Source organism: Corylus avellana, chromosome ca8, assembly GCF_901000735.1.
Source record: "Corylus avellana chromosome ca8, CavTom2PMs-1.0".
Classification (NCBI taxonomy): Eukaryota; Viridiplantae; Streptophyta; class Magnoliopsida; order Fagales; family Betulaceae; genus Corylus; species Corylus avellana.
In genome coordinates this window covers 3,630,940-3,644,002 of record NC_081548.1, presented here as the reverse complement: position 1 = coordinate 3,644,002, position 13,063 = coordinate 3,630,940, and the positions used below count along the sequence as shown (strand labels likewise).

Here is a 13,063-nt window from a genome sequence, read left to right as displayed (position 1 = left end):
ATGTAACAATTCGTGAACATTGGCAGGAAATTCTTTGAATTTAGTATATTAAATTGAAATTTGTTTTTAAAGTATTTAATCTTCATATGCATTTTAATCTGATAATTTTATTCAAAATACATATCTTTTAAAAACATATATCAATTTAATAGGTAAACTAAAAAGAAAACTTTATCCATAATAATTAAGCTATAAAAAATGACAAAATAAAGTTGATTGTCATTGGCAAACACGTAACCAATTACAGAAGATTGTTGTTCTCAGTCAGGATATTGTCAAGAAGGTCCTTCCTATTTCCTAATAAGTCTCCTCTTTTTACACCATTTGTTTTGGGTATTTTGCGCATATAATTGGAAGCCAGCAAGAAAAGGGAGGGCTGGCTCTTTTCTTTCTATGGCCATTACTTGTTTTTGATTGTACTCTGATTTGTAATCAAAGTCTTGTTAGTTATTGTATAAAAAAACTTGGGTTTAATCAACTGCCCCCCCAAACTCTCCTTTAAATATTTAATTAAAAATTATAGCTTATTATAAAAGTTTAAACTTGTAAAAATTTTCTTCCTTTTTTTTAAAAAAATTTTTTTTTTTTTCTGAACAATACATGGGAAGAGGGAGTGTGAACAACCCAGAAGCTACAAAGCAGAGAAAACAGTCATGTTTAACAGAGAGGGATAAGAGCTGATGTGATATTTCTTATGATTGGAGGCTTTGGAGCAATCTGCCAATCTGAAATAAGAGAGGGATTTTTGATAGCCATAATGACAATCAAAGAATCTCTCCTTCCACATGTTTAACAGTCAACAGATTGGAATTCTTTAGATATGTCGTCTTGAAAGCATTGATCTAGAGAGGATCTTCTCCCTTCAACAGTTTTCATCCAAGTTTTGCAAGCAATGCTTTATTCGAAGCCCCCTATGGATTTTAAAGTAGATATTTGACTCCAAGCCACTGGAATGAGATTGTGTTTTTCTCCTCCTTTTAGCCCCCACCCAAAACCTCTTTAGAGTGGAGTCAATTTGATGACAAAATCAGTAGCATTTACAATCCCTAGCTTCACCATAAACCTTGATAAAATCATAAGAGTCATGATTCACTGCACGCGGCGTGCGTAGCACGCCCGTGCAGGAATCACTTTTTAAAAAAAAAAAAAAAAAAATTTTGCACGCGCCATGTTTACTCTCAAGGCTCTTTGTATCTTTACCCAAATCATAATATCTCCTGAACCTTGGTCAATCACTGGGAGAGACCAACTCACGCATGGCAGCAATAGTAGCAGCAATAACTCTTTTATCTCGCTCTGAATTTTTTTTTTCTTTTTATGTTTGAAATAAGATAAGGTCACCTTTGAATTTTGATTCACCAAATGTTTAGTTCATTAGAAATGATTAACTACTACTGGGAATAGAAGAGTATGGAATAGATTAGCTATTCATATTCATTTATCTGGTTGTAACACTGAATAAGAACACTGATCATGTATTCCTTTGTTTGGTACAATGCAATATGTTGGTGAATGGAATCATATTGTGATCAAATTTTCTAAAATACCCTTATAATACAAATACAATTTATATTATTAAGGACTTTCTTTTTTTAATTTTTTGAAACATAAACAACTATACTATAATTTTTTTTGTCTCTTCTCTTTGTCTTCTTTGTATGTCTCTCACACATTTGGGAGCAGATGCACCTCACCCTTTTCTTTTCTTCTTTTTTTTTTGTTTTTCTTCAGTCGTTCATCACTTTCACACGTCTCACTTACAAACTTTCTATTTATTTATTTATTATTTTTGGAAAAATGCCCAATTATCAAATCTTGCCATTTTATTTTATTTTTTTCAGATTTGATAATTGGGCATTTTTCCAATCATAACAAGCCTTGCTAATTATCAATTTGAGAGTTAGGAGCTTACCAATAAGAACATAAGATTTGGTATTTTGATTTTCCGATAAGGATTCCAACTGAGATGGTTCGTCCCATCTAACAGTTTCAGTCTGAGAAATCAGGTCTTGAAGGCCTGTGTTGGAAGCATCCATTGAGTTGATGTGAGTCTTGAAACACAGAGGCGATGCAGAAAAGAGGACAAAGTCTGAGAGTGAGAGAGGGTTAGATGGGACGAACCATCTCAGTTTGAATCAATCTTTTTGATGCAGTAATCAAAAAACGAATCACCCAAAAAACTGGTATGTCATAATCCGAGAATGCCATTTAAAAAAAATAAAAAAAAATAAAAAAAGAACAAAAAAAGGAATAAAAAAAACAGAGAAACAGAGAGAGGCATGAAAATTTTTGTCGAGAGGGTGGAGTTTTTTGTGTCAATTTACACGATTAATTTAATCCTATAGAAAATAATTAGTTAAGCAACTCATTTTTTTAGTGATTTAGTTACCTGTGTGTATGAAATTAGTAGTCCCATAAAAATAAACTATTCTTAGGAATATAGTGTTACCAAACAAAAGAATAGCTATACTTAGAGTTAACTAGTCTATTCCAAATTTTTCAAAGGACTATTCTGCAACCAAACGGGACCTAATAGTAACGATAATAGAGTTATTGGGGGATTGATCCTCGAATTCAAATAAAGAATCAAACTGACTACTCATCTTTCTAATATATATGGGATTAAAGTGTTACAATAAATGCACAGCTATTTGTTACCAAAATAATTTACATACATGCATGTACGTGTTAAAAAAGTAACGCCGTCCCAACACTTCATCAAATATGTTTTAGCTCGACACAATTTGCTTAAATGAATTTCCAAGAAACTGTAGCGTTCAATAGTATGTTTCCAGGAAAATGACCATTCTTGTCAAAGATGCTCTGCATTAGACCCGTAATTAGAATATCTAAGTTATTTTAATCTTAAAATTCCTCGTCAGAGACGATTTGTATCAAATATATTATGTCTAAGTTATTTTATTCTTGGTGAGAGACGCTTTGTATTATATGTTATGTGACTTATGTATTAAAATAACTTACGCATGCGTCTGTTATTTTAATCTTAAAATTATTCATATACTATAACAGACCCGTTGATTGTCAAGTCTTCCATGAAGTTTCTCTCAACAATTAAAATCTAGCATGCATCCCCCGCTGATCATATTATAATTAACTTGTCAGAGACGCTTTGTATCAAATATGTTATGTCTAAGTTATTTTATTCTTGGTGAGAGACACTTTGTATTATATGTTATATAACTTACGCATGTGTCTTTTATTTTAATCTTAAAGTTCTTCACATACTGTAACAGACGCTTTGATTGTCAAGTCTTCCCTGAAGTTTCTCTCAACAATTAAAATCTAGCATGCATCCCCCGCTGCTCATAATATAATTAACTCGTCAAAGGCGCTTTGTATCAAATATGTTATATCTAAGTTATTTTATTCTTGGTGAGAGACGCTTTGTATTATATGTTATGTGACTTATGTATTAAAATAACTTACACATGTGTCTGTTATTTTAATCTTAAAATTCTTCACATGCTGTGACAAACGCGCTGATTGTCAAGTCTTCCCTGAAGTTTCTTTCAACAATTAAAATCTAGCGTGCATCCCCCCGCTAATCATATTATAATTAACATATTTAAAAGATTATTGGACATGACTTTTACCAAAAGTTGACCCAGTTGATAGAAAAAAAATAAAAATAAATTCGAAAGAAATCCTCCACTACCCCTATGAAACGCTGATCCGCCATTCACCGTTTACTACAAAAAAAAAAAAAAAGTTCTCGATCCACTATGATTATTTATTATAAAGTTATAGTTTTTAGATTATTATATATAATGCGAAGTCACTAAGAAAGAGTAGCCAATAGCAATACAAATACAATCCCTGTGGTTCACTTGGGACATCAAAACCAGCAGTGGCATCTACTAAAACCTTTTTTTTATCTCTTACCCACAAAGATCGAGAAGGTGAAATAAAAATGAGAGGCCCTAATTATGCTGAATTATTGGTGTTTCTATTTCTATGTAGTGCGACTACTCTTTGTTTCGCTTTCAATTTGAGTGATTCTGAGGTGATCATGAGATGCATAGAGGAAGAAAGACAAGCACTCTTCAAATTCAAACAAGGCCTTGAAGATAATTTCAGTATGCTGTCTTCTTGGGGCAGTGATGAGGAAGATTGTTGCAAATGGGAAGCAATTAAATGCAGCAACCAAACAGGTCATGTTGAAGCGCTTGATCTAAGCGGTAAATATTTATCAGGTGAGATAAGGTCTTCATTACTTGGATTGCAACATTTGACTTACCTCGACTTAAGTTACAATCATTTCTCCATCCTCCCAAAGCTCATTGGTTCACTCACTAAATTACAGTATCTCAATCTTTCCGACAACAATTTTTTTGGAACCATTCCACCGCAGTTTGGAAATCTCACAAATTTGATTTCTCTTGATATCAGCGGCTATGTTATGCTGAGTGTGGACCATGGGCCGACAAAGGTCCTTTTTCTGACTGAGGACTATAATCTTGACTGGCTCTTTCATCTCTCCTCTTTAAGACACTTAGATATGAGCGGTGTGAACCTTAGCAAGGTAGTGAATTGGCCGGATAAGGTTAATATGCTCCCTTCTTTGTTACAAGACTTACGTCTAAGTCATTGTCAGCTCTCCATGCCTGTTCCTCCTACACTTATCAATCCTAATTGTTCTTCGCCACTTTCATTCCTTGATCTCTCTGCCAATCAATTCAACTCCTCAATATTCCCTTGGTTGTTCAAATATTACAATCGCCTTGTTCATCTTGACCTCCATTTTACCAAAATAGAAGGTCTTATTCCAAAAGCTCTTGGGAAAATGGTGGCTCTAGTTCATCTTGACCTCTCTTACAACAAGCTTGAAGGGGTGATACCGAATCTTTCAAAATTATCTTTGTTGAGAGAGTTGCATCTGTCCAATAATCAATTAAATGGGAGTTTAGACAATGTTCTAGGAAAACTTTCCAAGCTTCAAGTTTTGGATTTGTCCTTAAATTCTTTGAAAGGCGTCATCACTGAAACACATTTGTCGAATCTTTCCAACTTAAACCAATTGGACTTGTCCTATAATTATGATCTATCTTTGAAGTTTAGTCCAGACTGGATTCCACCATTTCATTTGGATTACATAGGATTGAGATCTTGCAAATTGGGGCCAACTTTTCCTCAATGGATTCAAACACAAAAGAATTTTTCATCGCTTGATATATCTGATGCAAGAATTTCAGACACCATCCCCAATTGGTTTTGGGATCTTTCTTTCAATATAAAGTACTTAAATATCTCAGCCAACCAAATCACTGGTACCATACCTTTTGAATGGTTTTCGACAAGATTTCAAAGTTCTTATGCAATAGATTTGAGTGATAACCGCTTCAGCTGTCCACTGCCACAACTTAACTCTAATTCATGGGTGTTGAATCTCTCTAATAATTTGTTCCAAGGAACTGTGACATTCATATGTGAGTCCGATGGATCCTTGGAATTCCTTGATCTTTCGAATAACTTATTATCTGGAGAGCTCCCCAAGTGTTGGCCAAAGGTGGGGCCAGCATTCCTTAATTTGGCAAACAATAATCTCTCTGGGAGAATTCCTGAATCCCTTGGAAAAAATTGTTTGAACTATAGTCATTTTGCATCATTGCATTTCCAAAACAACAGTTTCATTGGAGAATTACCTGTGTCATTGATGAACTGCTCTTCACTGAGTGTAATAGATTTTGGAGAAAACAAACTATCTGGGAGGATACCAACATGGATCGGCACAAGCTTACCGCAATTGATGATTCTTCGCCTGCCATCAAATGAGTTTGTTGGTAGCATACCCTTACAGTTATGTCAACTAACATCTCTTCAAATCTTGGACATCTCTCACAATAGTATTTCAGGGACTATTCCTCGGTGCATCAATAATTTCGCTGGCATGACTCAAAAACAGAATTTAAAAATAAGTCGTCTTGATTTTGGAACTACCACAGCCGAGGGTTCTATGCGTATTTATTGGCAATACAATGAAAAAGCATGGGTGAATACAAAAGGAATGCCTCTCGAGTATAAAAAAATTCTTGACTCAGTAAAAGTTATTGATCTTTCAAGTAATAGATTGGAAGGAGAAATTCCAAGAGAAGTAACAAGTCTCTTGGAATTGATTGGGCTGAACCTATCTAGAAACTTATTGACTGGCGTCATCCCTCAGAATATTGGTGACCTGAAAAGCTTGGAGTCTCTGGACTTGTCAAGCAATCACCTTTCATATGTAATTCCTCAAAGCCTCGCTACTTTGAGCTTTTTGAGCTATTTGAATTTGTCAAACAACAACTTGTCAGGTAGAGTTCCAACAGGCACCCAGCTCCAGAGCTTCACTGCTTCTTCATATGCAGGTAACTTAGATCTTTGTGGCTTGCCTCTGAACAGGTGTCTCGAAGATAACATGGCTCAAGGTCCTCAAATTGGAAGCACACATGAAGATGGCAATATTGAAGAACATGAAAACTCCCATGAACACCTATGGTTTTATATGAGCATTGCAATTGGATTTATTGTTGGATTTTGGGGGGTTTGTGGATCGTTAATCCTAAAGATTACTTGGAGGCATGCATATTTTCAGTTTTTAGACAGAATGGGAGACAGGCTCTTTGTTACAATAGTTGTCAACATGGCCAAGCTGTTGCGGAACTTCAAGACTCAGTGCTACCAAGAAAATGTTTAGCAGAGGTAGGCATATTATTTACGGTTGCTCCACTATCTTCGAATAATTATGTTTAACCATTCATTGTCCTTCAAGAAAATCGTACAAATGTTGCTCTTTGTACGATTAACTTTTACTTTGCCTCTATTTAATTAAAAACCTTTTTCATATACAAGAAAAGTGTACTTTTTGAATACTTGGGCTAAAATATTTTATGTATTTTTGTTCTTTTTCTTTATCCATCCTATTGGCATAATTAAACATAGTCATCTTGAATTTTCTCTAGCAACATTAATTGTGTTTGGGAAAATTCTAAAGTTTCTAAGCTACTTGTCTCGTGTCATCCTAAATGTGATATGACTTCTAAAATCATCAATAAATCATGACTCATATAAAAACTATAATCATATCATATCATAGCATCTGATCATTGCCACGTAGGACCAAGAGGCCACATCAGCCTAATCCAAGATGCATGGTCATTGCAGGAGAGGATAAGCAAGAATCAAAGTAAGCAAGAGAGGCTGAGAAATGCAGAGGGAGTTTGCCTGACTTCTTGTTGTATTTTGGGAGACCAACTCATGCATGGCAGCAATAACTCTTTAACGTTGTTGTATTTCTTTTCTTGTTATGTTTCTATCTTTATCTATTATCGCTACTGTTTTCTTATTTCATAATAGTTGCTTAGTCGTGGTTGTTTGCAGTATTAAATAAAAGGGAAAAAATGTATGGGAAAAGGGTATTCAGAATTGATTAAGTTAATTATCTTGTGGTTTGTCATCAATCTTAATTGGAGTTCATTATTTATAATATTTTTGTTATTCATGGTGAATTTGTAGAACGCTCTTAAAATTAATTAACTAATAATTAATTTAATAATATTACAAGATAGCCAAATTCTCATAAAGCTATAATACCAAAAATATTATAACACTGATAAATCGACACATCAAGTATCTAAATCCTAAACAATTAATTTCCAAAAATAACATATTAAGAACGATACATAGAATAATTCCACTAATTTCCTCCACACCCTCTCCCTCTCCCTCTCCCTCTCCAACTTTTGGGAGAATGCAAATGGGAAAACCCCTAGGATTGCAACTAATCTTTTTTATAGGATCTCCCAACTCCAAGTAAGTGCATTGATAATAACAACATAAGATCTACAAGTTTCAAATCTTGTCAATTCTAAAAGAAAAGTAAAAGGAAAGTAAATGTCCTTTGGCTATTCTAAAAAGAAAATGTTCCTCTTGATGGTTTTTGGGTGTTCTCTTCATAGTATGTAGATATTGTTTTTTTAAAATAATATGAAGAAAAAAATTGCTCCACCAGTCATTTCATTTTTTTTAAAAAAAATATATATATATATATATATAAGGAAAACACCCGAATGAAGCAGCTGGAGGAGCAGGCCGCCAGGGCCGAGATTTCCGGTGCGCTTAACAAGATGAAGAAGGAGACCGAGGAAGAGCTGGAGCAGAAGCTGTCGGAGGGCAGGAAGAAGGTAGAGGTGGAGTTGGAGGAGGCCTTGGCCAGTTTGGGGGTGCAGAAGGAGGAGACCATTAAGGCCCTCGATTCCCAGATTATTGCTCTCAGTCAGGATATTGTCAAGAAGGTCCTTCCTATTTCCTAATAAGTCTCCTCTTTTTACACCATTTGTTTTGGGTATTTTGCGCATATAATTGGAAGCCAGCAAGAAAAGGGTGGGTTGGCTCTTTTCTTTCTATGGCCATTACTTGTTTTTGATTCTACTCTGATTTGTAATCAAAGTCTTGTTAGTTATTGTATAAAAAAACTTGGGTTTAATCAACTGCCCGCCCAAACTCTCCCTTAAATACTTAATTAAAAATTATAGCTTATTATAAAAGTTTAAACTTGTAAAATTTTTCATTTTTTTTTTTCCTGAGCAATATATGGGAAGAGGGAGTGGGAACAACCCAGAAACTACAAAGCTGAGAAAACAGTGCAACAATATGAGCTCTAAAGTTTGCTTTCCTCCCTACTTTGTGGGCTTCCCAAAGTGACAAAGATGAAAGAGCTATGATTGGAGAAATCTGCCAATCTGAAATAAGAAAGGGATTTTTGATAGCCATAATGACAATCAAAGAATCTCTCCTTCCACATGTTTAACAGTCAACAGATTGGAATTCTTTAGATATGTCTTCTTGAAAGCATTGATCTAGAGAAGATCTTCTCCCTTCAACTTTTTTCATCCAAGTATTGCAAGCAATGCTTTATTCGAAGTCCCCTATGGATTTTAAAGTAGATATTTGACTCCAAGCCATTGGAATGAGATTGTGTTTTTCTCCTCCTTTTAACCCGCACCCAAAACCTCTTTAGAATGGAGTCAATTTGATGACAAAATCAGTAGCATTTACAATCCCTAGCTTCACCATAAACCTTGATAAAATCATAATATCTCCTGAACCTTGGTCAATCACTGGGAGAGGCCAACTCTCGCATGGCAGCAATAGTAGCAGCAATAACTCTTTTATCTCGCTCTGAATATATTTTTTTTCTTTTTATGTTTGAAATAAGATAAGGTCTCCTTTGAATTTTGATTCACGGAATATCATGTTAAAGCATATGGGAAATAATGAAGAGGAAGGGTGATAGAATTAATTCATTTGAAATGAAAACTGAGCAGTGAAAATTTTTTTAAAAGAAATGGCCACTCTATAAGGTCAAAGGCATTTTCCATGTCCAGTTTGATTGCCATGAGACCCCCCTTTCCCTTTTTTGTTCTTGATGGTGTGATAAATCTCATGAGCCATAGAGTAATTGTATTCTCATGAATAGATTTGCCTCTATATATATAAAAGCAGGTTGAGTTGGTCTCACAATTTTGTGAGGAATTGTTTGATGGTTTGAAAGATTTCAATTGAAGTAAGGATTGAATGCAAACGGAAGAGATTTGATTTTATGATAAAAGAGGAAATGAGGAATGGTTGCAAACGGTGACTTGAACAAAATATTAAGAAATTGTAGCGAGCATGGGCAATCTGTTGAGCTAGCAAGCCTAGCATCTCTTTCCCTTCGGGTTGACCAAATTTATGAAAGTCCGATCCAACCGACATTAAAGGGGTTCCCAGCTATCAGGGGTCGACGCCCATTATGTAGATTAAAAAAATCGGAGCAGTCGATTTCGGGGGCCCGGCCCACCCCAACTTCCTCCCCTTTAGGCTTTATGGACCTCCCTAAAAAGTAAAAACCACTGGAGCAATTCCAAGCGACCGACCCGGTTGGGGTACTTGAGGCAGACTTCGAAGGCCCAGAATAAGGCCCAAAATGACCAAAATTTGCCAAACAGGTAATAGAAGGATTTAGAGCATTTTTATTGGGCTAGCTAAAAGTTGTTTTGGTTGGTCCGATAATAAAATTGGGCAAAAAAGTAGCTTTATTCTGCTAGTCATTTTAGCTAAAATAAATACAAATGTATAAAAAATTTAATTGAAAAAAAAAAATCAATCTAATTCTCTTTCATTCTTGAGAATATTGAGAAAGATACAATATTTTATGAAATAGTAAAAGTGAATAATAAAATAAAGAGGTCCTTAAAAAATAAAAAATAAAAGGAGTTTAACTTATATTCGGATGAGGCGTAAGACATGGGTTTTACAGCCTCCAATAATATGGTGACACCTCAGATAAAGCCTAAAAATTGCACAAAAATACCATAGAACAAATACAACAGATTTTGGACTCAACAGAGAGAGAAGAGAGACAGAGAGAAAGGAGAGAGACTGGCTTGACCCACGGCCTTGACCAAGCTGTGGGTCACCCTCTCCGGCCTTTAGGGTGATAAAATCCCTAAAAGATTAACCTTTCACCTCTAAGTTTTAGTTTTGAATTCAAAAAGGAGTTTTGAGGCATCCAGAAATGGGTCATGGCCGGCCAGACGCCAAACCCAACTGGTGGTGGGTTTTTTGGGTTGTCGGTGGTGGCTTGCAACGGGTGTGCGTTTTCTGTTGGGTGGGTTTTCTCTTTTCTATTTTGGAATGGGGGTGGTGTCCGGTTGGGTGATGGGTTTGGCTAGTGATGAAGAAGAAAGGGGGCTGCAAAACCAGCTGAAGAAGAAAGGGGATTGCAAATAATTCTGTGTTTTTAATCCTATTCTATAAGATGAGTTTAGCTTACATGTAAAAAATGTATTAGGGGCTGCAAAATGGGTCTTTTACACTAAGACCGGATAGTAGGGACTCTAAAAAAAAAAAATGATAGTTAAAATATAAAATAAAGAAATAAAATTTGCTAAATTGATTTGAATGCTCGTACTATTGATTGGTCTTTTGGAGTCACCAATTTGAGCATGCAACTGGGGCTTGTAACTTGTAATACTCTGTTGTCCGGATCAAACAATTTGCTTTTTGACGTACGGGAACTTGGGAAGTGGACATGTTGTTTGTATGTTAATGTAACAATTCGTGAACATTGGTAGGAAATTCTTTTAATTTAGTATATTAAATTGGAATTTGTTTTTAAAGTATTTAATCTTCATATGCATTTTAATCTGATAATTTTATTCAAAATACATATCTTTTAAAAACATATATCAATTTAATAGCTAAATTAAAAAGAAAACTTTATCCATAATAGTTATAATTACGCTATATAAAATGACAAAATAAAGTTGATTGTCATTGGCAAACACGTAACCAATTACAGATGATTGAAGATGCAAACAAACAATTTCATGCACCAATCCATACACAAACCACCTCTCTATGTTGACCCGTAATTGCAATATATATCCGCCACTCATCATTCTCAACAACTGGGGATTTTTTCTTCTTTCTAATATATATATATGTGTGTGTGTGTGTGATTCTCATATTATATGCAATTTTTACGTGCTCTATAAACAATTATCAATTTTTTTAACCTAATTTAGAAGAAAACATGATGCTATCATTTTTTTTCGAAATTCTTCTGGCGAAACTTATGGGACAAGCATCTAGCTTGTACTTCCAGCTAACCCTAATTTTCACCATATAATTAATACAAGTTCTTAGCTACTCACACATGATTGCCAGCACAGCATTGCAATGAGTCAAAGATGTGAACCTTCATATATGTTATGGATCAACTCACGCAACATATACAAATGGTTTCATTAAATTTCCAATCACCGTTGAGATTAAAAATATAAAGCCAAAAACAAGCATCTTCCACTAATAATATAATTATATTTAATAAAATAATCATGAATTCATGAATCATACATAAGCTGCAGGCTGGCTGGCTACCGTTAAGGTTTCATTGTCTCAATTTAATTAGGTTGTCTTGTTTACTCTTCTTTTTCATTCGAATATTGCAGCTAGAAAATCCTCTATCTAGCTAGGAGATGTTTGTGTTTGAAGCTATTTTGTCGTAGTCATTAGTTAAAGTTAATTAAGGAGGAAAAAAATTATTTATAGACGATAAATATATATCCAATAAAAGTTTTCGTCCTCAAATCATATTTCTTTGTGTGAGCCAATAGATTTTATTTTTAATTTTATGAAATTTATTGAGGTCGGAGATTATCATACTAGAGCCATTAAATGAGGGAGTTGACATTTTTTTGGGGAGGGGGGTATGTTAATACTTCGGACCTATATCTTAATTCTAAGTGATATTAGATTTTTTTATTATTTTTTTTTGGAGTAATTATACTTATCACATCATTATCCTTCTAAAGTTGATGAGGCGTAGTCCTTTCAACAACAACAAAATAAAAATCAATCTAATTGCACGAGATACTATAGGAACCAACATTAGCTCTGAGAGATCAAACAGAAATAAGAGGGTAATGTATAGCATTACTTAGATCGGACAGATATAAGCTTTTTAGTATGGTCTAACAAAATTAAAGACAAAAAGAAGTTCAACAACAAATAGGACAATTTTTCTTTCAAATTATTCTTCCAATTTAGTTTAAACTGGTGTGCTTTTAAAGCATATGATTCTCATTTCTCACATGCAATTTTAATAAAACATATGATTTTTATATTATTTTTAAAAATATATGTAAGAATCACATGCTCGAAAAATATATTTCAGTTTAATATACTCAAAAAATACATGTTAATTTAGTAGATTAAATTTTAAAAAAAATAGAGAATGTTTGTAACTATAAATTTGACTACAAAATCATTTACAAACTAAAATGAAAATCCATTATTGGTGAAATAATTAAAAGAAAATGAAGAGTCAGATAGTTTGCTTAATTATTTACCAATTATAGATTGCTACGTTAATTTATAAATAACTTTATAGTAAAAGTTATAGTACTCTTAAGACTACTCTTAAAAAGAATTTGACTTAGGTATTGTAATAGAAGTATTAGATTTTGTATATGTGATATAGTTTTTTCAACTGCATAGACTTCAATCCAAGTATTTTATG

The 13,063-nt window shown here is 34.0% G+C and overlaps 1 protein-coding gene across 2 annotated transcripts; it reads left to right on the top strand.

The window, feature by feature from the left end:
* The first annotated feature begins 4,027 nt into the window (after positions 1-4,027).
* Positions 4,028-7,249, top strand: LOC132190308 (receptor-like protein EIX2). Of its 2 annotated transcripts, none has more exons than XM_059605259.1 (2): positions 4,028-6,699; positions 7,115-7,249. In XM_059605259.1, exon 1 carries the CDS (start codon positions 4,031-4,033, stop codon positions 6,692-6,694), a length of 2,664 nt encoding a protein of 887 aa, XP_059461242.1. In that variant the 5' UTR covers positions 4,028-4,030; the 3' UTR covers positions 6,695-6,699; positions 7,115-7,249. The 2 variants fall into 2 exon arrangements, with proteins under 2 accessions (XP_059461242.1, XP_059461243.1); XM_059605260.1 differs by having other exon boundaries at positions 7,162-7,224.
* Positions 7,250-13,063: the final 5,814 nt, after the last annotated feature.

Bases quoted from the DNA above. Each gene is read 5' to 3' on its own strand.
- LOC132190308 (XM_059605259.1), top strand. From the start codon at position 4,031: ATGAGATGCATAGAGGAAGAAAGACAAGCACTCTTCAAATTCAAACAA.